We start from the raw sequence: 26958 nt of genomic DNA, 5'->3' as shown, positions 1-26958 counted from the left end.
TCGTTGCTAAAAGCCAATGTTTGTATTAGTGAATTGGATTTTTTGTAATAAAGTAATGGCTAGTACTCTTGATTGTTTTGTGAAATTGGACAAACTTCTGCGGTTGAAATTTAGAGGTGTCTAAAAGGTTGGTATGCCAAGTGCATGCAAAAGTTTGTGTTAATCTGATGGAACAGATAGAGGATATTTGACCATTAGTGTAAAGAGGTATCGGAAGTTAGCAGATTGGGGTTGTTTAGGGTTTCTGTAATTTCGAGAGATCTACCAACTGGAATAAGGTGACTTTTGGCATGATAAGTCGAGGACTTTTAAGTAACGGTCAAGATACATTAATGTGGATTAACGGTAATTTCTTGCAACTTGTAAATTAGATTGGATTAAAACTTCTTGAGCATTTAGAAGGCTTGCAAAGACACTAGTGGTAGAAATTTACAATAATTAGACAATTAGATTGAGAATTAGAGCTTGTTGAAGCTCATTGTCTAGAGTTAGGATTAAAACTAAAATAAAATAAAATAAAAATAAAATAATAAAATAAAATAAGATAAAATAAATAAAAAATAAAAACTAACAAATAACAAAAGACTTTGTACTTATAATATCTTGAAGTTATTAAAAATAGTGTTTCTAAGCACTTTATATTGGAATTAAGCTTTTACATTGAAATCCGAAATAGTTTGTATTCAGATAGTTGAAACCCACTAGCCTACTTGGATACTTACAAAACATTATTTTATCTTCCATAGCCAGATGTCTGGTGCGTTCTCAAGCAAGATAGCACGTAATACGACATTGGAAGGGGGTTCTAAGGAGAGATTATGACCTTTATTAGCCGTTGTACAAGGTTCCAGCCACACAGTCCTTATTGTAGCTGGATAAATTTGTTTTTTGACATGCTATCTTCTTTGATCGCCGTACTCTTCATTTTATAGTTACGTCACTTCTTTGCATAATGTTAAGTAGTGCGCTTAGGTTCTCCACAATATAAGCACAATCCTTCTTGATGACAATGAATTTTTTCTTGCTCAATAAGACATTTGAAATGTACTACATGAATTTGCATATCCTCTACTTTTAAATGTATATGTTAAACAGATGTTGGTGTTGCCATTGAATTATAGTATTATTGAGGTTCACTTGTATAGTTCTCAAATTGAAATTAAAAAAGACAATTGTCACACTTTACAGCAAAGTCAATTGCTTGACTCAATGTTTGAGGATCACGTAAGTTAAACATCAATTTTTTTACCTCATATTATAATCCTTAGAGAATTTGGCTAACAAGTGTAGCATCATCTTACTTGATATCAGTTGTAAGTTGTCAAAACTATGAAGCATACAACATTACTGATTGATTGCCTTGTTGCCAAATATGGATCTTGTTGATTGCATCACAAATTGCATCATGTTTTCCATACATGAATCAAAATTCTTCCAAAAAAGCCTCTAAATTATCCAATATTGGATCTCGTTGTTCAAGAAAAGATGAAAATTATAATAATGTTGAAATTGAAAGAAGAATACTAATGAATCTAACTTGCAATCTTAGAATTGCATAGCTTTGGGGTTAAAGTTCAATCATAAGTTTTACTTGATTGATAAATCCTCTAAACTTTGATCTGGTGCCATGAAACTTCTCGGGTAGGACAATTCTAGATTCTGTAACATTAGAAGGGTATTCCACCATAGAAGAAGGAACATAATTTGGTGCAGATATTGAAGCAGCTCCAATCATTTCTATATCTTCACTTCCTGTCAGTCTTGTTGCTCCTTATAATAGTAAATTGAGTTGATGCATTGCAAGCACTAACTTCCTGAATTGTTCTTGTATTTGTGCCATTGTACTCTTTATTTCAGCAAGTTCTGCAACGATAACACTTAGAAAAAATAGATGTCTATTATTGTTCAAGACAAATAGAAGAGAGGACTTGAAAACAAAGAAAATACTAAGGACAATATCAGTTTAGAAGAGGATAATCCGCAACTTCTAATATGTTATTATCTTATCAAGAGAAAAGAATAATCCATTCTTAATCAAGATTAGACAAATCTCTCATATTATAAGTGTAATCTTGTCAATCTATCAAGGACAAGAAGTTGATAAAGACAAATAAATAAGTGAGACTTCTCTCAAAGAAAGATGAAAAAATAGAAATAATTCAATATTTATATTAAGAAAGAAACTAGAATGGCTATTGCCAAAAGACAAGAAAATTAGAGACCCTTGAAACTAAACTAGAAGCAAGAAAGGAGTTGACAAGAGTGAAGAGGGCTTCACTCTTGCCTCTATATATACTATCTAACTAGGGGCTGCATGGCGATGTTCTATAGGACCTCCAATATGTGTTGACTTTGTAGGACACATGCCTTGACTTACAAGATAAGTTTTTTTATGTGTGGGCGACATAGTTAGCTTGATCTTCAAGCTAACAACATGTGTGGTACATGGCCAACTTATTAACCACGTTTTTAATCCAAAAAGTCAATTAAAGACACCTATAAAGTCAAAGCAGAGTCTATGAAGCTAATAAGAAGCTTGTATAATAAATTTTATATAATTAGCTTACTTTTACCTACTTTTACTTATTTCTACCTATTTATACATGTAATTATTGGCTTACATGCATATGTCCGTTACATATCTGCAACCAATAAAAACTAATCGCATTCATAATGATTGCCACATATGTGTCTATTTAACATTCCCGTATTTTTAATACAGGTTTATAATGTTGTAATTTTAAAAAATTGAATTAAACAAACAAACAAACAAACAAGTTTCATTTCCAAGACATGGACTGAGTCACTTTGTAGTAGCTCATAAGTTCCATTTCCAACTTGTAATCCTTTGCATGCATGATTCAGCAAAAAATTTCCATTTCCAACTTGTGATCCTTTGCATGCATGATTCAGCAAAATTTTGCAGCTTTTGAAGCAGATTGAAGATTGCATAACAGGAGATTAAAAGTATCCACCATCTAATTGAGTACATGCAAATATGAACAGAATTGAGAAGGTTCACAAGGTGCGGTAGAAAACTGCAACTACTTAGTGGTTTTTGTTGATGGAAATTAAAATTTTCTCTACCACAATGTTTTGAAAGCCCACAAGAGTTGAGTAGAGACATCAACAAATGTCTCAGTTCAACAATCCTGTTGCAATCCTACCGGATGAATCGTTACTGGTGATGACTCCGATCTGTTGATTTCGTGACGTGGTTTTGATCAGCGATCCGACAAAATCACCTGCACGAAACATTATATTCTTGATAGCATTTGAATGTTGGGCAATGAATATGTTAAAATTTAATTTCAAAGAGTCAGCAATGGTAAAGAGAAGAAACATTATCTCTTCAAGTTCTTTTAAATCTGCTTGAAACAAATCTTACAGCTGAAACGCAAGCACAAAACGTCAGGAAATAGAAAGCGCTAATCAAGCTGCGAAGCTTCGAAAGTGCAAACTATATTCTCGCTCAGCTTCTGCGGAATAAGGCACACACGGCCTTGGGACCATATAAGTCATCTATTTTCGTTGAGGACCTCGTTTTGGTACCTGGAGGAGGAAACCCTAGCCTATGCGGTCGGCTGGCTTATATGGTCTCTCCGTCGATTCTGATTGCTCTCTTTTCCGCGCGCATTCTGTTGGCCTTCGCCTCTCGCATCGGCGTCAGCCCGCAACCTTGAGTCTTTCACCATGGGGCGTATGCACAGTTCCGGGTACGTTTATCTGCTGCGGCGTCCGCTTTTCTGCCCTTGCTCATACTCCTTGAATGCCCGTTTAGTTAACTGCTGCCGTCGTTAGGTTTCAGGAATTTTAAACTTTAGGTTTAGGTTGTTGTTGGTGGCTATGTTCGTTGGTTCAGTTCACTCGAATTGCGTTTGAAGTTTTTGGACTTGTATGCAGGAAGGGTATGTCCTCATCGGCTTTGCCGTACAAGAGGAGCCCGCCATCGTGGTTGAAGATCACCACCGCCGAGGTTGAAGAGCATATCTGCAAGCTCGCCAAGAAGGGTCTGACCCCTTCTCAGATTGGTGTGATCCTGAGGGATTCACACGGTATTGCCCAGGTTAACAGCGTGACTGGAAGCAAGGTTCTCCGTATTCTGAAGGGACATGGTAAGAATTTGGCTTTTTGACCTACACGCCGCACTGGGCAATCAGACAGTTAATGGATACTCACACGAAAAACTATGCGTCCTATTTTCATGTCGTTTAATTCCGGAAGCTAACGATATCACCTCAGAATGACGGTCTCCGACCAGCTTGACGATACTGACACCGCATTGCTTGAGGGCTGACGAGATTGCGCCCATGTGTAGGTTTGGGTCCCGAGATCCCCGAGGACTTGTACCACTTGATCAAGAAGGCTGTCGCTGTGCGCAAGCACTTGGAGAGGAACCGCAAGGACAAGGACTCTAAGTTCCGATTGATTTTGATCGAGAGCCGTGTCCACAGGCTAGCTCGCTACTACAAGCGCACCAAGAAGCTCCCCCCTACCTGGAAGTAGTAAGTAGTAACACTCCACTCCTTCTATCTGAGGAATATTGTTGAGGAATGACATGAATAGGTGGGCTTAATTTCACTCTGCAGTTTCACATTATTAGCATGCTCCTAAAAACTGCAGTATGGTTGGCAACGCCTTCGTGATACTGAAAGTATGCCATAGTGTGATTTATTCATGAAGACTGGCGACATATCTCTCTGTGTGTGTATTATCTCTTGGATCCGAACCACCTTTAGGGCTTGCCAGTCTGAACTCTAACTATACTGTGTTTTTTGCAGCGAATCCGCCACTGCTAGCACTCTCGTCGCTTAAGTGGAGAGAAATTCCAAGATTTGGCATTTGCAATAGATTTTGGATAGAAAATTTTCCGAAGCTGTACTCAGGGGGTTATGTTTTCATTGAAATAGCAAAATACGTTGAAGCTACTATCTTGCAACTGGAAGTGGTTTTGTCTTCAAGGAGACGGCCAGCCTCAGTCTCGTTTTGTACTAAAATGGTTACACTGAATATCCTCTGTTTGATCCCCCCCCCCTTACTCTTCTCTCATATTTTTCATACTAAAATATGCCTCAAGGAGTTCCGTGCCCTCGTTTTAGCAGAATTCACCCCTCATGCTTGTTGGTTGAGTGGGGATTAAAAACCACTTAGGTGCTTGAATATTCTCTGGAGTGGATACGAGATGAATAAACAATTCTGGGTCCGCACATATTAGTACTTTTCTTCGTTCAAAGATAAGAAAAGTACGCGATTTGTGACTGGAATCTTCGCGACTCATGAAATTTATTTTCTTCGAAACTGCGTGATATGACAATAATTTAAATAGCACGGCATCAGTATCGAAAGCCTATGTTCCCATAATCGAGTAAAAAACTTCTCTGTAGACAAATTCATCATTTCTCGACTACTGATGAGCTCACTCAATTTCAATCAATGAGCCACTTGGTAAAGTACATATCTTGTAACCTTTACATTGCGTCAGGTTGTCGTCAATAACACAAGTAGGAAGATTGACAACTCAAGAGTAATTGTGGTCAATGAAAATGATCGTATGGCAGCTAAACGTATTTGGATCGCTCATCAAGATCATGGATTGTTTCTTGATTCCACCTTGGCATGTGCGTAAGTATCCGTTAATTATATCGCGTACTTCATACCTAAAAATGGATATTGCTGCTTTTTTATTAAGTAAATACTGTTTTTTCAAATAACCTTTCAGCGTTTACCAAGAAAGCGACCATGAAGATAATTTTTGCTGACATTATAGACATTTCTGAAAATGATTGTCAAATGTTATCAAACTTAAAGAATTTAAGCTTGAGTCATGATTCATTAACACGTTAATGACAAAATTTAACTATCTACAAAGAGAAAGTCACATTTATTTTATTGAATTTTTCATTATCAACTTTAATTGTAAAAGGTACATTCTTACGTATAAGTTTGTTATTTTATTTTATTCTGTTCATGTACAAATTATTATTATGATTAGAAATACACTTGAATACAAATTTATATTCAATACAAAATTGTATTATATAAATTTGAATTCAATTTATTTATTTTGTATATTTAGACAATCAAATTGTATACAATCAATAATGTAGTCATGTAGATTTTACATCTCAATATGCCTTGTTTGCATGAAGAATGGTCCATAAAAGCAATACCACCCAATTTAGTTCTATAGTGTAATCACAACACTTTTCATCTTCAATCATCCCCCAATTATTACAACAACAGCACCAAAAAAAAGAGTTTGCTAGTGAAGATGTATTTTTGGCAAATAATGTCATTTCCAAGTTTCAAAACCCACATCTCAAAACCGAGACATTTGAAGAAGCGCTCCATCCTGAAAGAAATTCTACAAGTGTGCTCGAATCGACACGTTTAGAACGACCATTCAGTTCATGTTCGGAAGGGCGCGGTGATAGGGAGAATGAGGGGTTATGGGGGGGGGGAGGACGGCACACAGCGCAAAAGAGGAGTCCGCAAGGGCCCATGAACACCCACTCACGCACCACCACCCTGCTGCCCTTCCTTTCTTAGGCGTCAGAGATTTGCGCCTTAATTTAGATTCTCACCTCAAGACGACTTGGTTCTCGTCTGCCCACCACCCTTGTGCATGCGGACATGGCCAAGACTTTGACCCTGCCACAGCTCTGCCCTCCTGAAACTAGTTGCATTGTCGAAGCAAGAGCAAGCGAGTAAGCAAGCAAGTGTGGGTTCACAGTCGGCACGAGAGGGGGGGGGGGATGCGGGATCGGGAATCGCAGAGCCCCGGAGCCCAGAGGGCCGGAGCCAACACATCCGACGGCGACAGGGTAGGTAGGGCCCTACGCCAAGTGCCGTGAAGAATGCCGAGAGGCGGTTGCGCGCGCATTGTTTAGAGTTTGTGTTGTTGGGTCGCGAGGACTGTGGCGTCGAGGCCCGTCTACTTCCCAGTGGCGTGGCTCCCAGGGTGGAAAATAGCAGCAGGGCTGGTCGTCGGGGTGGACTTCGGGTACTCTGAGGAGTAGAGGCGAGAGCCCCAGGTTTCGTGTCGTTGAGCACAACTCACTGCAGCCAGCCAGCCACCCAGCCACCCAGCTTGCTGTGTTTTATGAAAAGCAACGCTCGTGTCTAGAGCCCTCCCCACCGCCCTTCTTCCTGTGTGTGTATCTTTCCTTGCCTCCTCCCGCTTCTTTAGGGCTCTATCTCTCCTGGGTCGTCTCCGCGTAGCTTCAGATCGCAGTCTCTCGGTTCTCAACCCTTCTTCGTCGCCATGTCTGTGCTTGTATCGACCCGTTCTCTTTCTCCCAACACGTGCACGCAGTGGGTTAACCAGTCCTCCGAGTCTCGTCGGGTGTAGTGGACACTCCTAGTGGGGGACTCATGGAAGTCCGATTTCTGTATTCTTTGGTGTGCTTTTGAGAGTAGGATTGAAGGAGAGTAGGAGCTTTCGTGTACCTGGGTTATTCGAAGTGATGGATGAGGATCTGAGGGTTCGGCTTGCTTAATGTGTAGAATATTGTCATTACGGTGTGGAATAGGATGTTTTTTTGTCCTTCACCAAAGATGAGCACTACAAATTATTGTGTCCTAGACTCGTGAACAAAAATAAATAGAGCACATTGCATCAGTTGGGATAGACAATGCAGTTAGTTTTTGTTGTACTAAGAGATTTTTGTAGTGCGTGCATTCAACATCGCAATAGTCTTGCAGCAGTTTTGATGAGTCAGTCAGCTGTGAGACTCCTACAGCGGTTTTGGTACTGGCTTATTGGAGCAAGACAAACTTTGCGAGTGGCTGTTTGATGAACGATCGGTTGCTTTTACGGATGAAGTTGTTTTTTGCGGATGTTTTCCCTCTTCCTAAACGCTTAACGAATTCGGCAACTTTGATCAGGTCTATCAGGCTAGCGGGGCAGTGGCATCTATGGATCGAGGAGCGAGAAATTTACTGTCTTAGAGAGATAGGCCTGCAACTTGAGGTACGTGTTCACTTTATTGATATCTGTGAGGTACATCAGCTTCTAATCAAGGATTTTCGTTTTGGACGACAAGACCAAGGGCAATCACCTAGGCAAGTATCGTAGAGACATGCTCTGAGCATGTCAAATCGAGTAAATACCGTATCAGGGGCATGACTAGTCATTAGAATCAGCATTTTTCGATTATGTTAGGTTAACTTGTTTGTGCATTTGTGCTTTCTTGCACACGAGCTAATACTGTTCTGTTCCTGATGGAGTGATACCACCCTTGTTTAGTCATTAATCTTTTGCAACGGCTAGTGACAAATTGTTAGGGGTAGGGCTAGGCTTGTAATCAAGTCTTCCTTTCATTACGTTTTCTTCTGTGACCTTTAGACCTCGAAAAATATTATCACGTCAGCTGGAAAAAGTGACTAGCCTTCCAGCTTGTAATGTAAACAGTACGAGATTGGGTGAGTCAAGATGTCTACTACGAATACTTTATCTTCGATTACGTATGTGCACCTACTAGTTGCACAGAATATTGGGTCAACACTGGGTGCAGGGTTATTCCTTCTTAGATAAATGCCGTATCTTAACAAGTTTCCATCCTTATGGTCATCAATCAACCGTTTCACGCCTGGAAGCTCGTAACATTTGTTTTGCGCCATCGACACTAACTAGAAGTAGCTTAAATTTCCGACATAGGATAGTGGTCTTTTGACTTGTGCATTGTAGAACCTATTTGCAATGCACTGCACATTCTGCGTGAGAGCAACTACTCATATCTCCAATTATTGACTTCTGTGGTCAACTGAACTACCTAGTAGTAAGCCAGAGGAAAAAACTAAGCAGTGGTTGTGCCGCAAAGCACTCATGAGTTTTGGACGAACTCATGTTGAGATAATCTTCTAACACACTGCTCTTATGAGTGAAAATAGTTGCGTAATGGAGTTGGATGTGCAAACTAGCCAGCAGTTTCTGGCCAAATTGCGGTTGAAACGCAACAATGACGCCTCACCAGTCAGACCAGGTCCAGCGGAGGCGGCGTGGAGTGCTGAGGATACTGGAGCTCGAAGGAACGAATCTCCTGTTTGGAGACGCGCCTCGATGGCCACCCAGCGTTCTCAGTCAACGAAGAATGTTCAGAAGACTAGACAGATCGAATGGGTCATCCATTTGCAAAAGGTCGCACTTGGCCTTATGACCAAGCTGCATAAATTGCACCAGATTTTGGGGTCTGCGGAACCCGGGACTCTGCACCACCCAGACTCGTTCTGGAAGACTGGAATCTTTCCAGACATGCCAAAACTGTGCCAGCATGTTGCACGCAAATTTCCTGAGCACCCTGCGAAAATGCAGCTGGACAAGGTGGATTCTATTACCCTCCCTTTCTCTCCACACTTTTTTTCACAAAGCATTGGATAGCACAACTTGTGTATCAAGAGAGAGAGAGAGAGAGAGAGAGAGAGAGAGAGAGAGAGAGATTAACTTAAGGCCATGAATTTGAATTTACTTCAATCCAATTATTGTTTTCATTTTTTCAGGTCGACAAAGGAGGGTGCGATATGCTTCATGAACATTCAGGAAGATATGTAGCGTCTCTTGAGCCGTGGATAATGGTATGATTCCAGTGGAAGGCTACTGATTTGTAGAGTACTGCAGAGAAGTAGCTGTTTGAGTGAAACAACCTGTCTCTGTTTTTAGGCTTACTATTTTGTTTTCGGGTTCATTGGTCGATTTGATATCCACCTACATTTCAAGCTGAAGTCATGGATGTCTGCAGGTTCTAGAGGATCTTATGACATTTCGAGAACAGTCACTTCGTGTGATCCTCGACTTGAGTAGCACAGTGGTCACCTTGCTGGTGAGCCCTTCAACCTAAGCCAATATAGGAGCGTTATCGCATGTGATAATGCCCCAGCTTGACATGTCAAGCTGAGACTAACGTGGACCTTGTCAGTTGTTGATGGCATAGATGTTATGAAACCGTTAGTTTGTAAGAAAAAGTTAAACCTTTTAATTCCAAAAAAACCCGAGTTCGAGGAAGCTTCATTTTGCGGTTGTCAATTAGTATTAGGGCTAGTATTATCTTTAATCTGTAAATGAGAGTGGGAGAATGGTTTTTCAGTGACTTGCAACGTGTTTCTGCAGCCCAATCAAAATCCTCTTCTTCTCCGAGTATTTATGGAGCTTTTTTGTTCTTTTGTGCGGGTCAACCTTCTAGCAGACAAGGTTAATACATTTCCTGCACCTCTGGCTACGTATGTTCGCAAACTTTTGGGAATTTTATCGTTGGCTGCTTTTAAGGTTTCAAATTGTGCTCCCGAAATTATATCATGACCTTTGTGGTTATAAGCAGGTACCGAGGAAGATGCTCCTTCAGATGTATAATCTGGTACATACAATAATGAAAAGCGGACGAGATTATGGGGCTTACCATCGGTAAGATGTTTTGCGAAGGCGGGTTTGATTTCATGTCTTGTAATTGGCAGGTCTACCTGAGTAGATATGGGAAAAATATGTACCAATTTTATGGTGCATTCATGAAAACAGTTCCATAAATGTAGTTTGTAGTTATCGAACAATAGAGCAAGAAAGCTGTAGATCACAGCTGCCTCATGAAGTGGAGTCTGTTCAAAATACAATTTTGTGAAGTAGGGCTTATGCTCGTTTAAATGACCATCTTGACCATGACATTGCTTATTTCGTGTTATTGGGATCGGTTGCCACTCGTTTCTGTGAATTCTGAGGGTTTGGGATACTTTGAATCAGCATGGTGCAGTTTGTAGAAGCATATGACCCTCCTCTGAAGGGGCTACATGATGACCTCAATTTTGTGAGCCCCCGCATAGGTGAGGTATGTGCTTGAATCTACAGACAAAACCTTGAATCAACTTTGCTTTACAGCCGCATTTTACTTGGAATTTGAGCAAATAGCGTCTACATGCATATGATTGTGTGTATTCGATTTGTTTACAGCAGTGCTGGCCTGCCTCTGGGGGCAGTAAGATTGTGGCATAGTCTAAGCTGATTCATGATTTTGACGCACAACAGATATTGGACGCTGTTGGGCCAACAGTACTTCTTGGGTCCGACTTTCAAAGGCTGCGCAGTGAAGGTTATCTCAGTCCATTTCATCCTCGGTATCCTGACAAGCTTACCAACTCAGCACATCCAGCTGTAAGTTTTCTGACGTATAGCTTACCATGTACCTTTTGTGACTTTCCTATGTTCTTGGGTGCCGTCAGGTGTTATATTGAATTCTGGATTTTGGATAGTTCAGTTTAAAGATGTAGCTGTATGCATGAGCTTGGTATCGAACTGACTATGCAGGTTGAATGTTTGACAATTTTTTGCACTCTTTATATTGAATGCTTACATGCAATTCTGTGAACTTCTCAGAGAGCACAAGAGCTGGTAAATATTGAAGCATACCGAGAATGGGTACTTATTGGGTATCTAGTTTGCCCCACAGAACTTCTTCGACCTGGAGCAGTGGATATTGCTTTGGTGGGTCTCTTCTGCAGCTTGCTGCTCCAGATGTAGTATACATTGCATGTTAGTCGTTGAAAATTATGTAAGTACGTAGTGAACGCAAACTGCTTTTGGTATTTGTCTATTTGTCCAGCTTACACATCTTCCATGTCGATTATAAAACAGGTGCTGCTCAAAGAATCTATCCTCCTACCTCTTTTCCGAGATGAGGTACCTTCTGCATTCTTGTGCAAATGCTTGATTGTCTTCCTGACAAGTGGTATTAATTACTATCTGTGCTTTCATCTCGCAGATTTAAATTCGTTCGTTGTTCATTGTTCGTTGTGTTGTTTATGTAGTCATCCTCTAGAGTCGGCCTTTTGCGCGGTTCCACAAGGTTAATTTCAGGCATGGAAAGTCATTATCAGGAAAACTTTCTTGGATGAGTGCAGTATGTTTTGTTGCATGAAGAGTATCAGCATTATGTACTACCTAGGATAGCTGAGTCGAAAAAACTTGCAAAGGCGGGGCGTGCCAAGGGTCGTGATGCTGATGTTGAATACAATCTGGCCAAACAGGTCGAGAAGCAAATATGGTGGGTATGCACAGCAGAATCAGGCTACTGACATCAATCTAAGAATCATGTGAATTTTTGAATGTCGTGGAGAAAATATTCGTGCATTAGATATTGGTTATCTTATCTTATCTTATCATCACTCTTTGCGCCCACATCCAGCATCTAATCTGCGCTTGTTGACACAAGCTTTGTAGTGCTAAAATATTACGCTGTAATATTTCATTCTAATGAAGATCTGGATTGTCACAGCGACGCCCAAGATACTGCTATCAACAATGCAGACTCTGCACATAGGGAGCACCGATTGCTATTGAAGCAGGAGATTGGTCGTATGTTGTTGTTTTTCTCAGATCAGCCCACCCTCCTTGCACCTAATCTGCAGGTGTGTTATACCTTGTGCTTTACCTTGTGCTTCTACTTCCAACTTTCTCCGCATACTGTATCTGTGTGGTTTTAAAATCTCAACAGTACGTTTTTGCTATGATTGAAACTATTCAATATATATATATATATATAATCTCTGGTGTTTTTAAGAGACCATCTTGATTCCATCTTGGTGTTTGTGTGGGGTCAACATTTATTTAATGGTTGGTTCTATATGTAAATATTTGTTTAACAAGCACATGACTAAGATCGCCCATGTACTTCCTATCTGAAAATAGTCCAAAAGCTTTTAATAAAGTACTTTGAGGTTCTGACCCATATTTTCTGCTTCTTCATGTTTTATCTCAGTTATATTCATTTTAGAGAGACCATCTTCCAGGCTATCTCCGCTGATATAATATACATTTGAGTGCAGATGGTATTTGCTGCCTTGGTAATGGTTCGTGCAGAAATTTTATGGTTTTTTAGCCACGTTGGAGTTATGGTGGGAAAAGCAAAGGGTACTCGAGTGATGCCCATAGAGATGGTGCTTAATTTTTCAACCCCTGCGCGTCATAACTCTTCTTTATTTTCACATTTTTGCGCCTGTTTGATTCTTAAATTGGAGCTTTTTGATCGATGACTGTCACATGAAATTTTTGAGCTAGCATTTTGTCAATCAACCAAGTTCACTGATTGGTGGGTGCAGGACATGGAAGACCCTACAATTGGTTTTCTATTAGATGGCATGGATCGTCTCACCGGGCTTATTCGCAAATACACTCCAGGTAGAGAAGTTTTTCTTGCCGCTCTATGTGTTTATGAAGGCAGTCAATTTCATATTCTTCTGTTCTTACGTTTCTTGATTCGTTTTTAAGGAGTTTGGTCATTGTTGGTATGAAATGGTATCTTGGAACGAATTCCCTCACCATTATCGTTACTATCTGCAGCTTGCAAAGCATTTGCAATGGGCTACTTATCAGCCGCAGTCCAGAGAATGCAGGTCCTTCTGGTTGGACCAGGAATGGTAGCACTTGATATAGATCCAGAGTTGCGTGAGCTGTTCAATTCTGCTCTGGAAACGTTGGACCAGCTTCCACAGCTTCACACCGACAAAATTGTTCCAGCATCGCTTGATCTCTCTGTGAGTTTCTGCGTGCCATGATTGGACGGTGTGTCGTGTTGAAACTGTAAACTAACGCTTCGAGCGCTGAAAAGCAACTGGACAAGTATTGTATTGTGGTTTAATCTGGTACTTCTTTGTGGTGATGTGGAAACCTTAAGAGTGATTTGACAGATCAACATTGTGCTAGGTAGCTGTTTCTTAGACACCAACTTGCCATGTTGAGGGTTTCATTGGATTTTTCAAGACCTGCAGGTTTCCTTGCCATTTCATTTAGAACTTCGTTGAAAGTTGCTGACTAATGAAAGCTGGGTTCGAGGATAATATTTAGTTACCTTAACTGCTTCGATTACTACGTTTATTTCTTGTAGGGATTTCGCAGGGATTGGCTGCGTTTGATCATGCTGGTTTCTTCTTCAAGGTCTCCAATAAATATTCGGCACTTAGATAAGGCAACTGTATCTACAGGCAACGATAGCATTGTTTCTGAGGGCAACCTCGCGTACCTATGGTCAAGGTGTAAATACTTTTGCCCTCCAATTTCTGAATTAGACGATAATTGCTCTTCTCTTACTACAGTGGCGTATAGAGCCATACAGGATGATACTAGCGCAGTCAATCCTGGGTTCTAAAAGTTATCATACATTATTATTTTTTATTTTTATTATTTTTTATTTTTGTCAATGATGCTATTGTATTCCTTTCTTTTGATTTATGACATATTTCCTAATTGGGATGTTACAGGAGTGTGGATGAAATGGACAAGCAGATTTTGCAACATGCATCACTTAAAATGTTGTACTTCTATCGGCCTGATGTCACAGCGGTGAGTACTCTATTGTCAAATGGATTACTATTTCATGCTCAGTTACAAATCTGTCTATTGATAATTTATCTGACAATGACGCTGCCTGCTGCAGGTTTTCCGGCATACAATGTTTGGACCTGAAGGTCGACCGCAGCACTGCTGTGCTTGGCTTAGTCTTGCGTGCACGTTTTCAGATAACGCGCACCCGAATGTTCCTGATGAGGTCCAGCCTCATCTTGCTAACACCGTCTCTTTAATGATGTACAGTTTAACTGAGCATTGTCATTTTGAACCAAAAAAAGGCGCTGATATGTGGTTATGCACTTGTGTTGAACAGCTGCCGACGTTTGCTAGGGACGCAGTCTCATATGCAGAGTCTATCCTTGATTCAGTCATGGGGGGCTTGGAGGGTCTCATCAACATCTTAGATTCTGAAGGAGGTTATGGTTCTCTTGATAATAAGGTAAGTCTCTGCATGTAAATTCGACAGGTACTTTCTTCTATATGAAGAATTTTGGTTATTTTAACTTTATTTTTATTCCCTTGTTCATTTTAAGTTTTCATTCATTGTGTGTTTCATCGTAAGGAGTTTTGTTACTCTTTGGGTCAGAAGCGACTTTTTTTCTGCTGGTGGTTAACCTCCAAGTCTTTTGACTCGGACATGTGCAGCTTCTTCTCGAGCAAGCTGCCCTACGTCTGAACCAGTTATCTAGGGCTGGCATTTATGGAATCAAGAATGTCAATGGAATGGTGGATTTTCCTTTGCCTGGATTTGAAAGTGAACCAATTCACAGGGGCTCCATCAAAATGTAAATGCACAATCAATGTGGGCGTTTCAAGTACTGTTATGTTAACTCGCACATTTTCTATTTGCTGATTGGTCTAAAAGTCGTGCACCATTCAAATTTTGTTTGGTATTTGTCCAGGTTGGAGGCCGCTGTCCAGAGACTCACTAGCCTGTGTTCAGTGCTGAATGAAATGGAACCCTTGCGGGTTCTAAATCATATGTTTGTGCCACGAGAGGTAAGTATTTTACGTAGATTTTGTAGAACATACTTATATCCGAATTTTTTTTTGCTCTTAATCCAGTGCCCACCTGCTATTCGTGCTTCGAATACCTACTAAACACTGAATATCTGCTTAAATGTATGCCGTAATTCCAGTACTTAAGAGACCGAATTATGAAGAATTTCCGGACGCGTCTGAAAAGTATAATCATGACGAATGGTGAACTTCAACGGCCGTCTGTAGTGGAGGCACGACTGCAGCGGCATATGAGCATTGTACATCTCGTGGAACAGCATGTGCAGCTAGATTTAACACGAGGTGTCAGAGAAGTCCTTCTAACCGAGTCGTTTGCGAGACATATGGAAGACCTTCACCCTGACGACCGTGAAGTGGGTGCTGGTGGTGAGGCAGTATGTACAATTGCAGATTGGTATGTAGAGAATTTGTTGCGGGATGCTAAGGCTTCTGGAGTTATTTTTTCTCCTTTGGACAAGTGTTTCAAGAGCACCCGACCTATTGGTCGGGTAGCTGCAGAGTCGGTGGCAGATTTGGCAGAGCTGAAGGCTTTTGTGCGGATCTTTGGTCCTTATGGCGTTGATAAGCTATGCAATAGTTTGCTCGAACAGTTGACAGTTCTTGTAGATACTCTTGATACCTTTTTGCGCTCAAATAAGGAGATTTTGGAATCTTTAGCTGGGAACTTGCACAGTAAAAGTCATCGTGAAAATATGTTGCTTCAGATCGTTGAGTTGGAAATTCTCATGTCAAACGCGATGCGGATAGGTCACATGCTTAGCATGCGGGCTCTTCTAGCAGAGGCCACAGGTCAAGTGCTAAGGACCAACACCCCACTCCTCTTTTCTCTCTTGACCGACTTCTGCAAACATGCTCCTGCAACTATTCCCGAGAAACCCAATCTCCTGAGATTGAAGCGTGTATCCAGTCGTGTGGGTGCTGTTGAACTTGAAGAAGGTGATGCTGTGATGATTCACAGCATTTTGAACAATATGGAAGGAGCCGGGGATCCAACGTGGGGGCTTCTGCCATTTCTTTTTGTTGCGTGCATGAACTCAAACGTTTGGAACTCCACTACATTCAGTGTGCTTACTGGCGGATTCACATCAAATGTCCATTGTCTAGCCAGGTGTTACTTTCGCAACCTGCTTTTTGGCATATGATAACTATGACAGGAAGTGTTTCTGTATTTTAAAGATGTTAGAGTAAATTTGGCTGTTGATTGAACTACTTTTTTATTTCCCTCTTGCACATTCCTACTTATGCTTGTCATTTAATCTTGGTAATTTTTGATGAACAGGTGCATAAACGCTGTAATGATTGCGAATGAGTGGGTGCGATCAGAGCGTAGAGAGCAGCACCGGCTAACATTAGATCCAAGAAATGGCAGTATGGGAGAAGATGGTGTCCAAGGTGTAGAGACTAGAGCGGATGTAAACATAAGTATCAAGGCCTCTATGAAAACATTTTTGCAGTGTGCCGTTGCCACAGTGCTTGAATCTTGGGATGATTCGCATAGGTATGCTCTTTCCATAGCCTTTGGTTAACATTTTAACTATCCTTTCACGTACTCGTTTTGTCTTATCAAGCTTGGGTCTGAACTAGAGGTGTTACAGACTAGATATCGGTTTATAATCAGCTCATTTTGTAATCGTAAAGCCAATTTCATACTGATACTTATACTGATGTTTATACTGCTGCAGGAGCCCACTAGTCGCGAAGTTGATCTTTCTGGATCAGCTTTGTGAACTGACAAACTACTTACCTCGTAGCACTCTTGAGGGCTACGTTCCACATACAATCATGCGCTCAATCTACCAAATGTATTTCGAGAATTCAGTTCCCAGTCTCGTACATGTCCATCCTTCCACACGACAATACGCAGGTAATGGAGGCCCCATCAAAAGCCAGGGTGATACATCTGCAGAGCCTAGCGAAATTCATCTTCAACAGACTTCCAGAGGGTCAATCTTCTCTGGTCCCATTAAATTTGCTGGCCAGCACAAGCGTCCTGAGGTTGAACCTTCTGGAGAACTAGGACCAGATGGTAAGCCTCGCAGAAAAGCAAACCGATTCTCTGGTCCTTTGGATTATAGTCGAAAGGTGTCCTTCGCCGAAGGGCGTGGTCCTCCAGAGCCGGCTCCATCAAGCACCAGGAGTCCACTTGGCAGGTTCCGGTCAGGACCTCTCTCCTACGTGTAATACCAGAGATCTGATTTTCTTTTTATTAAAGAACCATCTATACATTTTATTGAACTTCAGAGGTTGGAAGGTGCATATAGTGGTGAGCTTTGATTGTGGCAGTTGGTGCCCATCGGACTTTGTATCTACTCTTGTATATGAAAAGGCGAACTTGGAGCTTTTAGACGATTTGTTGTTCACACTTACTTGCAGTACCTAGTTGATGACTTCTGGGCCATCAATAGAGTAGGTGCTTCTGGAATGATGCTTTATTGGGAATCAGCAGTAACTCTATCTACTTGTATTTATAAACATTTTGCACCATACTCTCCTCATTTTGAATGTTCAGAAGTGATAACTGTAGCGGCTCTATGTTTTGGTGTTTGCCCAATCTTTCATTTCTCTATGGGCCATACAAGTTTGTAGGAATTGTTCTAATGCATTCTCAATTTTAGTCGAGAGATGTGATTTCTAACTGAATCACTAAATTACTTTCTACCTTATTTTAGTTTCCAAACATGCCCACGGGCATTAACAGGGTTAGTTTTATCCAAGGTGTAGCCAAACTATCTTGTTCATTGAACTCATACATGTGAAGAAACAACGACCAATCATGAGTATCATTCCTTAATGTATTGATAATGGTAGGTGGAGTATTTTCAGCTTTGATTAGAGCTTGCCCAGATTCGGAGTCGCTCCATACGTTGGAGCTCCAAGCTACAGAGTCATCCTTGATTTCTCCTCGACCTACTAGCACTCCCTCTCCTGCAAACCTAAATCCACATTTGTCACCGTTGCTGTCTGATTTCACACCAAGCTCCACCGACGTGAGATTTAGCTCACTGACACCACAAAGTGATGACAGGTGCAAATCTAAGGACATGAGATTAGAATCAACTATGGAAACTCGAATGCCAACTCTCGAATTGGCCTGGCTGTGGTCTTTGAGGGTTGTGCATTGACAGAAGTCAACGAATGCCGACACCTCTACGGCAGCCTTACAACCAAGTTGTGCAAGTTAAGAGTCCATTCTGCATCTACAGTTCTGGTTTGTGTATGGTGAATACACATTTATATATATATATATATACACACACACAATCTTTTTCTTTCACTCTATGGCTTTCTTTCTTGATGTGAAGTTACAGTCTATTTCCAAAAGTATTTGACTTAATTTATAACCTCTATAGATGATTATTTTTTAAATTTATGCAAAAAAACTAAAATAATGTATGGTAATGCAATTCAAAGGTATACTTATTAAAAGATAAGGTAGTCACAATACAAGACCCTATGAATTCCAGCCTTTAGAAATGGGCATGAAGAGCAAGAAAACTTATATTTTTGTTTTAAATGTATGTAAGTTGCTCTTGTTTGAGGCAGAGTACATCTATAAGATGAGAAGATGTGGAGGTGGTGGGATGCAAAACTAAAGATGGTGCAATGAATAGAGTATGAATGTAGAGGTGGAGGTGTAATTGAATTGGTAATGATAAAGAGGATGAAATTGAGATTGTTGGTGATATGTATGAAGGTTCAACTTAATAAGATGTCATCGACATACATACTTATCTGGATTAAAGGATTTAAATAGAAATAATATACTTAAATAAATTTGATAATATCTTATGAAAAAACTTGTCAGAAGCTTTGTAGATACAAATTTGACATTAGACATGTTTGTTGGTAATTGGTAGGTTAAAAACTTGGTCGATAAATTAACCATGTGTTGTAAATGTTCATAACTTTTGGTACAAATTGGCCATGTAGCACACATGCAGGAAACTTATCTTGCAAGTTAGACACATGTCTTGCAAGTTGATCATGTGTTAATGGTTTTATAGAATATTGCCACATAACTTCTAATTAGATAATATATATGGAGGCAAGAGTGATGCTTTCCTCATTCTTGTTAATGTCTTTTTTATTCTTAGTCTTATTTTAAGAAGCATTAAATTTCTTATCTTTGGCAATAGCCATTCTAATCTTAATATTATACTATCTTTGAGTGATTATATACTCTTTTCTAATAACTATCATGGACATACACATATAAATCAATAATTACTTATATGATTTAAATAATAGTAGGTAAAAGTAGATCAATTCCATAATAACTTCTATAGAAGCTTTATAGATGCAACTTTGATTTTATAGATATCTTTAATTGATTTTTTAGGTTAGAAACGTGGTCAATAAGTTGGCTATGTGCCACATATGTTGGTAGCTTGAAGAACAAGCTAACTATGTGGCCCACACATAGAAAACTTGCCTTATAAGCTAAGGCATGTGTCTTGCAAAGTCAACACATATTTAAGGTCCTATAGAACATCGCCACATAGCTCCAAGTTAGATAGTATATGTAGAGGCAAGAGTGAAGCTTTCTTCATCCTTATCAACTCTTTTCTTGCTTCTAATCTAGATGTAAGAGTCTTAAGTTTTCTTGTCTTTTGGCAAGAGTTTTTTTTTTTTTTTTTTTTTTTTTTTTTTTTTTTTTTTTAATATATATATATATATATATATACTATTTTTTTGCTATTTTTTTCACTTTTCTTTTAACATAGCTTTTCCAGATTTTTGCATCTTCTTCCAATTCATGTCCTTGACAATAATGCAAGAGTCTATTGATTTTTATTTACTATTTATTTATTATTTATTTTTAAATTTATTTATTTATATCCTTGATAATTTGGCAAGAATTCTAATTTACTATTCTTATTTTTTTAGAAAAGAATAAATTATCTCCTATTATTGCATTTTAAAGATTATAGACTATCTTTTATTTATTTATTTTTTAAACTTATTAAAAAAAGTGGATTATTTCTCATTGAAAAATCATTATTTGATATTAGAGATTAAAAATTATCCTTCTCTAATTTGACTTATGAATTTGTTAAAATTATCTATTATAAAAATAAAAAATAAATTTATAAATACTACACTTGATAAAAGTAAGAATAGATTTGCAACTATTACAAGTCTTCATAAGATTGTCAACACTCTTTAGGTAGAAATTTTATGTATTATTAACATCAACCAATGGAGTATTATTTTTATATCTATAAAAAAAATTAACAATGAAGTTCAATATGATAAGAAATTATGCACTTAAAAGAAGTAAGTAGATCAATTTCATAATTGAATCCAAGAAGTCTTATTACTATAAGTATGATGGAGGCAATGATTAGTATGTCAGATAAGTTTGATGGAATAAGATCAAAATTTCAAGGATTTTTAGAATAAATCAAGTTTTTTCTAAAGATATATATATATATATATATATATATATATATATCTGAATATTCTGATGGATTTATTCAAGTTAGATTTATAGGTACACTTTTATATGGAAGTATTTTTTTTAATTTGTATATTTGATGGATTTTTTTTTTATTATTCTTTTATGATCTAAATTCATTCTTAAAAGTGTTTATGGCTACATTTAGAAAAATTTATTTAAAATTATATAACAAAGATTAAATTTTAATTTTTATAAAAACAATCTCATTCTATTAAAGCTTCATGATAATCTTGTTTCATAGATAAAGCTTCAACAATCTCATTCTATTAAAGCTTCAACAAGATTATCATGAAGAATAGATATCTTTTATCTTTGATATCAAGACTTCTTAATCAATTCAACTTAATAAAGCTCTATAGAAAAAAAGATCTATGAAAAGTATATTATAAGATATATATTATAAAAATAAATAAATAAAAGACTACATTTTAACTAAGTATGAGCATTTTGAATATAATGTCATATCTTTTAGACATACTAATGTGTCAATTATTTTTTATTATCTTAAAAATGATATTTTAAAAAAAATTTAGATGATTTTTTTTGTTTATTATATAAAAAATATTTTAATATATTATAAGAACATTAAAGAGCATGAATTTCATATTTGTCATGTATTACAAAAATTTAGAGATATAAGACTATACATCAAGATAGAAAAGTGTATATTTCTGACTATTCAAGTTGACTTTTTAGGATACATTATTTCAAATGATAGTTTTATAATAGATTTAAAAAAAATTTAAATTGTTATGGATTAATAAATTCCAAAAACAATAAAAGACGTGTAATATTTTTTGAAATTTTCTAATGGATATTAAATTTTTATCAAGAACTTTTCTCAAGTTGAAACTCTTCTTATACATTTGACTTGTAAAAAAAAATTGAGTGGAATAAAGAATCTGAAACAACATTTGAAGCTTCAAAAACAACTTTTATTTTTGCACCAAATTTATATTGTATCAATTTTTTTTAATTCATTTTTATATAAAAATAAAGATATAAGAATTATCTTTAGATATAATATTAGCTCAAATAAGAATAAATGACAATCTTTACTAATTAATTTTTTATTTAAAGAAATTTTTAGAAATTATGATTAATTATAAAATCTACAACAAAGAACTCTTATTAATTTTTAATTCATTTTAAGAATGGTGTTATTATCTAGAAAATACTTTTATTTTACTATTTATACATGTCACAAGAAGTTCAAGTATTTTATATCAAGGTACATTTTGAAACGCTACCAAATCCATTAGGGCATATCTTTATGAAGATTTAAATACAAGATTAATTACTAAAAAAAACAATATGATTTATCTGACACTTTTTTTAAATATTTTTTATTTTGTGTCAAAAGAAAGAGATGCAACTTTTGATTAACAACAAACAATTCTTTTGAAGCTAAAGAATTTTTATTTTTGAGCTATAAAATCAATATTAATGATTAATTCAATATTTTTGGATCAATTTTAATCCAATTTATTCTACAATCTTTTTAATTATAATATTAATTTTTAAATATCATCTCTATTTTAAGGAATGCTTATATATTTTAGATGGTGAAACATGATTACATGCTCTTTAATCTCATTATAATATTTTAACTATGAGACATTTTAGATATAATAAGATATTAAAGCTGATATCAAGAAATTTTTGATATCCTTGAAGGAGAGATAATGTCATGGACATATACATATAAACCAATAATTATCTATATAATTAGATAAAAATAGATAAAAATAAATTAATTCCATAATATCTTTTATTGAAACTTCATAAAAGCTTCATAGACACTATTTTGACTTTATAGGTATCTTTAATTGAATTTTTAGGTTAGAAACATGGTCAACAAGTTGGCTATGTGCCATATACATTGATAGCTTGAAGAATAAGCTAACTATGTCATCCACACATAAAAAACTTGTCTTATAAGCTAAGGTATGTGTCTTGCAAAGTCAATGCATATTAAAGGTCTTACAGAACATTGCCACATATCTCCTAATTAGATAATATATATAGAAGCAAAAGTAAAGTCCTCTTCATCCTTATGAACTCTTTTCTTGCTTCTAATCTAGATTTAAGAGTCTCTAGTTTCTTTGTCTTTTGGCAATAGCCATTCTATTTTATTTTTTAATATACATACTATTTTATTATTATTTTTTCACTTTTCTTTTAATACAAATTTTCTAGATTTTTGCATCTTTTTTTAATTCATATCCTTGATAAATTAATAAGGTTACACTTATAATATTAGAGCTTTATCTTTTCTTAATTAAGAGTGATTACCTTTTTTTCTTGATAAGACATAAGTTTGTTAGAAGTTGCATAATACCCTCTTCTAATTTAATATTGTTCATAGTATCTTTTTTGTTTTTAAGTCCCATCTTCTACTTGTCTTGATAAATATTAGATATTTATTTTTCAAGTATTATTATAGCAGAGCTTATTGAAATTAAAAGTGCAATAGTATAAATACAAGAATAATTGAGGAAATTAATGCTTACGATGCATCAACTCAGTTTACTACCACAAGGAGCAACAAGAATGGCAAGAAGTGAAGATATAGATATGATTGAAGGTATTTCAATATCTGCACCAAATCATGTCCTTTCTCCTAAAGTGGAACATCTTTTTAGTATTAGAGAACCAAGAATTACTTTGCTTGAGAAGTTTGATGGCATAAGATCCAAGTTTTGAAGATTTATCAATCAAGTATAATTTTTGATTGAACTTCAATTCCAAAGCTATCCAACTCGAAGATCATAAGTTAGATTCATTGATACATTTCTTTTAAGTTTAGCATTATCATGATTTTTATTTTTTCTTAAAAGACGAGATCCAATACTTGATAATTTGGAGGCTTTCTTGATAGAGTTTTGATCCATGTATGGAAAATATGATATAATTTGTATTTTAACCAATAAGATTCATATTTTATGATAAAGCAATCAATTTGTAATATTATATATTTCACAATTTTGACAACTTGTAACTAATATTAAGTGAAATGATTTTGTACTTATTAGCAAATTTTTCTATGGATTATAATATCAGATAAAGAAATTGATACTCAACTTACTTGATCCTCAAATATTGAGTCAAGCAATTAATTTTGTTATGAAGTGTGACAATTGATTTTTCAAATTTTGATTTCAGAGTTAGACAAGTAGATTTTAATGTTACTATAATTCAATAGCAACATCAATTCCTCTTCAATACATACATTTGGAAATAGAGGATATCCAACTTGATGCGGTATGTTTTAAATCTCTTACTAAGCAAGAAAAGACTCATCATTGTAAAGAAGAATTATACTTATATTATGGAGAATCTAAGTACATCGCTCAATATTGTCCAAAAAAGTGACTCAATTATAAAATGGGGAATATGAATGTCAAAGAAGATAATATATTGGAAAACAAGTTTGTTTAGCTACAATAGGGACCATGTAGTTGGAACCTTGTACAAAACCTAATAAAGGTCTTATTCTCTCTTCACAACTCTCTTTTTGTTTTATATTAAATATTATTTTAGAACCTATACATTACATAGTCTCTGCCTTGTTAGATTTAGGAGCCTCAATGTATTTCTTAGATGAAGAATTTACTAAAAGACTTAGCATAACTTTAATAAGAAAAACTAAACTTGTTTATATAAGAATTATAGATGGTCGTCTATTGTCTTTTGGAGATGTTACTCACAAAATCCTTCCTATAGAAGTAATAATCAATAGTCATAATAGCTTTGTAGTATTTAATATCATTAAATCTATGTCTAATCCAATCATTTTATGTTTATTGTAGTTAAAAAAATACAATACTCGAATAAAGTGGATTTTTTGTATTCTCAATTTTTTAATAAAATATAATTAAGATTGAAGTTAATCAAGTAGAAAACTACAAGTCTAGTATAATTAAACCTATGTTTGTAGATGCAAGAACTTTCTTGCATGCTGCAAAAAAAAGATCACCTTATGTCATTTATGCCACCTATTTCTAATGGTGCAAAGACTTCAAGAGGCATTCCAAGTCAATATCAAGAATTTCAAGATGTATTTGAAAAAAAGAATGCAGATACTCTTTCAAAATATTGTTTCTATGATTGTTCAATTGATCTTTAAGAAAGAGCACAACCACCATTTGGACCAATCTACAATTTATCACAAAATGAGTTGGCCAAACTCAAGGAATATATTAAAGAGAATCTAGCCAAGAACTTCATATGCCATTCCAAATCTCCAACAAGAGTCTCAATTCTATTTGTGAAGAAAAACGATGGATCATTGCAGATGTATGTTGATTATCAAAGACTGAATAAGATCAGGATCAAGAATAAGTATTCACTAGCTTTAATATCTGGACTTCTTAATCAGTTGAATTAAACTAAGATCTATACAAAAATAGATCTACAAGGAGTATACAACTTTGTATGCATCAAAAAAAGAGATGAATAGAAGACTGAATTTCAAACCAGATATAGACATTTTGAATATAATGTCATGCCTTTTGGACTTACAAATGTATCCGCAGCTTTTCAACATCTTATGAATGATGTTTTTTGAGAATTTTTGGACAATCTTATTGTATGTTATCTAAATGACATCTTGATATATTCTAAAAACAAAAAAGAATATAAACTTCATATTTATCATGTCTTAGAAAAATTAAGAGATGGGGGTCTCTATGCTAGGATAGAAAAGTGTATATTCCACACTACTCAAGTTGACTTCTTAAGTTACATCATTTCAAATGATGTACTTATGATGGATCCTAAGAAAGTTCAAACTATTATAGATTGGAAGATCCCAAAAATGATTCGAGATGTCCAATGTTTTTTGAAATTTTCCAATTACTATTAGAATTTCATCAAGGATTCTTTCAAATTGCACCTTTACTTACACGTTTGACTTGTAAAGACAAACTTTAATGGAATTAAGAAGCAGAAGTAGTATTTGAAGCTTTAAAGACAACCTTATTCTTGCACCTATTTTGTATTGCGTTGATTTTTCTAAGGTATTCTTTATAGAAACATATGCATCGGACTTTTCTTTGGGTGTCATATTATCACAAATGGAAATACATGATAAAGTTCACCTAGTAGCTATTTATTCCAAAAAATTCTCATAAGTCAAGCTTAACTATGACATTCATGAAAAAGATCTTCTTGCAATTGTGGATTCTTTTTGAAAATGGCATCATTATCTAGAAGGTGTTTCTAATCTAATTACTATTGTTGTATTGTAAATTCTTATAATATATAAAAATTAATTAAAATATATTTTATATTCATAAGTCTTGATGTGTGTTAGAATGGTTAATAAATTAATTTAAAGATAGTGGATATAAGAAAATTTATTTTAAATTTTATCTATTTTTATTAAGTATTTAAATTATATAAAATTTAAATGTTTAGTATAAAGCTTTAAGAGAAGGTGGAAGCCTAAGGATGAAAATCTAAACTACTAGGAGGCTTATGGAGAGGGATGAAATCAAGGCATAATCAGATGAAGGCAAAAGGTAAAGATCTTTATTTCTATTGATCAAAGGCCATGCTCAATGGACATTCATCAGGCTGTCCGTGCCCATAACAAGGGATTTGGCAACTTCATAAGGAATATTTGAGAATTAGAAGCAATGATTGTAAGATTTAGGATTTAAAGCTATTGTTAGAGTTTTGGTAATATCTCAAGATTCGTAACAAATTTATAATTGAAATTTATTGTAGTAGTTGTCAAAAATACACTAGTACTTCATATAAAATTTGGATTTGTTTGGATAGTTTGATCGTGAGATATGAATTGTTGAAGTTCAAGAAGAATTTACCTTAAGGATATACAAGTTTTTTATGATATTTTTATCACATTTTTGGTAATCTTTGGTATTCAAGGCTTCTATATTGATATGATTGCCCCTATAGGGACAATTTTATATATAGACTTGGTGTTTCTTTTATTTAGAGGCTTGATTGAGCATTTTGTGACAGCTAGAAGCCCAACGCTTTCTTAAGGAAAATTCTCTCTACTTCAACATTGTATATATGGATCACAAGAACCTTGAGTATTTCATGTCAGCTCATATTTTGAATTGTCGCTAGAGTCATTGAAGCATGTCTTTATCAAGATTTTAGTTCAATATTACTTATCAAG

The 26958-nt window shown here is 36.1% G+C and overlaps 2 protein-coding genes and 1 long non-coding RNA gene across 9 annotated transcripts; 2 read left to right on the top strand and 1 right to left on the bottom strand.

Moving 5' to 3' along the window:
- Positions 1-3633: 3633 nt before the first annotated feature.
- Positions 3634-4928, top strand: LOC112288139 (small ribosomal subunit protein uS15). Its single transcript, XM_024532003.3, has 4 exons — positions 3634-3716; positions 3904-4115; positions 4319-4505; positions 4782-4928. Exons 1-4 carry the CDS (start codon positions 3694-3696, stop codon positions 4813-4815), a joined length of 456 nt encoding a protein of 151 aa, XP_024387771.1. The 5' UTR covers positions 3634-3693; the 3' UTR covers positions 4816-4928.
- On the bottom strand, positions 3956-6433 carry LOC141045920 (uncharacterized). Its single transcript, XR_012218500.2, has 2 exons — positions 6123-6433; positions 3956-5961 (listed from the first exon to the last, which is right to left on the bottom strand). It is a non-coding gene; the product is annotated as an uncharacterized LOC141045920 (long non-coding RNA).
- Positions 6434-6602: 169 nt separating this feature from the next.
- Positions 6603-17829, top strand: LOC112288647 (putative protein NAP1). 7 transcript variants are annotated; one of them, XM_024533065.3, is made up of 25 exons: positions 6772-6828; positions 7888-7972; positions 8893-9322; positions 9499-9573; positions 9738-9818; positions 10106-10186; positions 10314-10396; positions 10727-10811; positions 11009-11134; positions 11357-11464; positions 11615-11659; positions 11881-12023; positions 12255-12387; positions 12805-12915; positions 13078-13156; positions 13319-13512; positions 13863-14008; positions 14236-14317; positions 14412-14522; positions 14637-14762; positions 14969-15108; positions 15226-15322; positions 15463-16451; positions 16623-16841; positions 17026-17829. In XM_024533065.3, exons 3-25 carry the CDS (start codon positions 8900-8902, stop codon positions 17522-17524), a joined length of 4176 nt encoding a protein of 1391 aa, XP_024388833.1. In that variant the 5' UTR covers positions 6772-6828; positions 7888-7972; positions 8893-8899; the 3' UTR covers positions 17525-17829. The 7 variants fall into 7 exon arrangements, with proteins under 7 accessions (XP_090110137.1, XP_090110138.1, XP_024388833.1 ...); XM_024533068.3 differs by having other exon boundaries at positions 6811-6828; positions 8985-9322; XM_024533066.3 differs by lacking the exon at positions 6772-6828 and adding an exon at positions 6899-7153 and having other exon boundaries at positions 8985-9322.
- Positions 17830-26958: the final 9129 nt, after the last annotated feature.

This window comes from Physcomitrium patens, chromosome 11, assembly GCF_059467195.1.
Source record: "Physcomitrium patens ecotype Gransden chromosome 11, ASM5946719v1, whole genome shotgun sequence".
NCBI classification, from domain to species: Eukaryota; Viridiplantae; Streptophyta; class Bryopsida; order Funariales; family Funariaceae; genus Physcomitrium; species Physcomitrium patens.
This window is presented reverse-complemented; position numbering and strand designations above follow the sequence as displayed.

Excerpts from the sequence above, each read along its gene's own strand:
- LOC112288139 (XM_024532003.3), top strand. The coding sequence starts at position 3,694 with ATGGGGCGTATGCACAGTTCCGG. Across the intron at positions 3,717-3,903 it reads GGGCGTATGCACAGTTCCGG|GAAGGGTATGTCCTCATCGG; the intron begins GTACGTTTATCT and ends ACTTGTATGCAG. Across the intron at positions 4,116-4,318 it reads CCGTATTCTGAAGGGACATG|GTTTGGGTCCCGAGATCCCC; the intron begins GTAAGAATTTGG and ends GCCCATGTGTAG.
- LOC112288647 (XM_090254011.1), top strand. The coding sequence starts at position 8,879 with ATGAGTGAAAATAGTTGCGTAATGGAGTTGGATGTGCAAACTAGCCAG. Across the intron at positions 10,397-10,726 it reads GATTATGGGGCTTACCATCG|CATGGTGCAGTTTGTAGAAG; the intron begins GTAAGATGTTTT and ends ACTTTGAATCAG. Across the intron at positions 13,513-13,862 it reads CAGCATCGCTTGATCTCTCT|GGATTTCGCAGGGATTGGCT; the intron begins GTGAGTTTCTGC and ends TATTTCTTGTAG.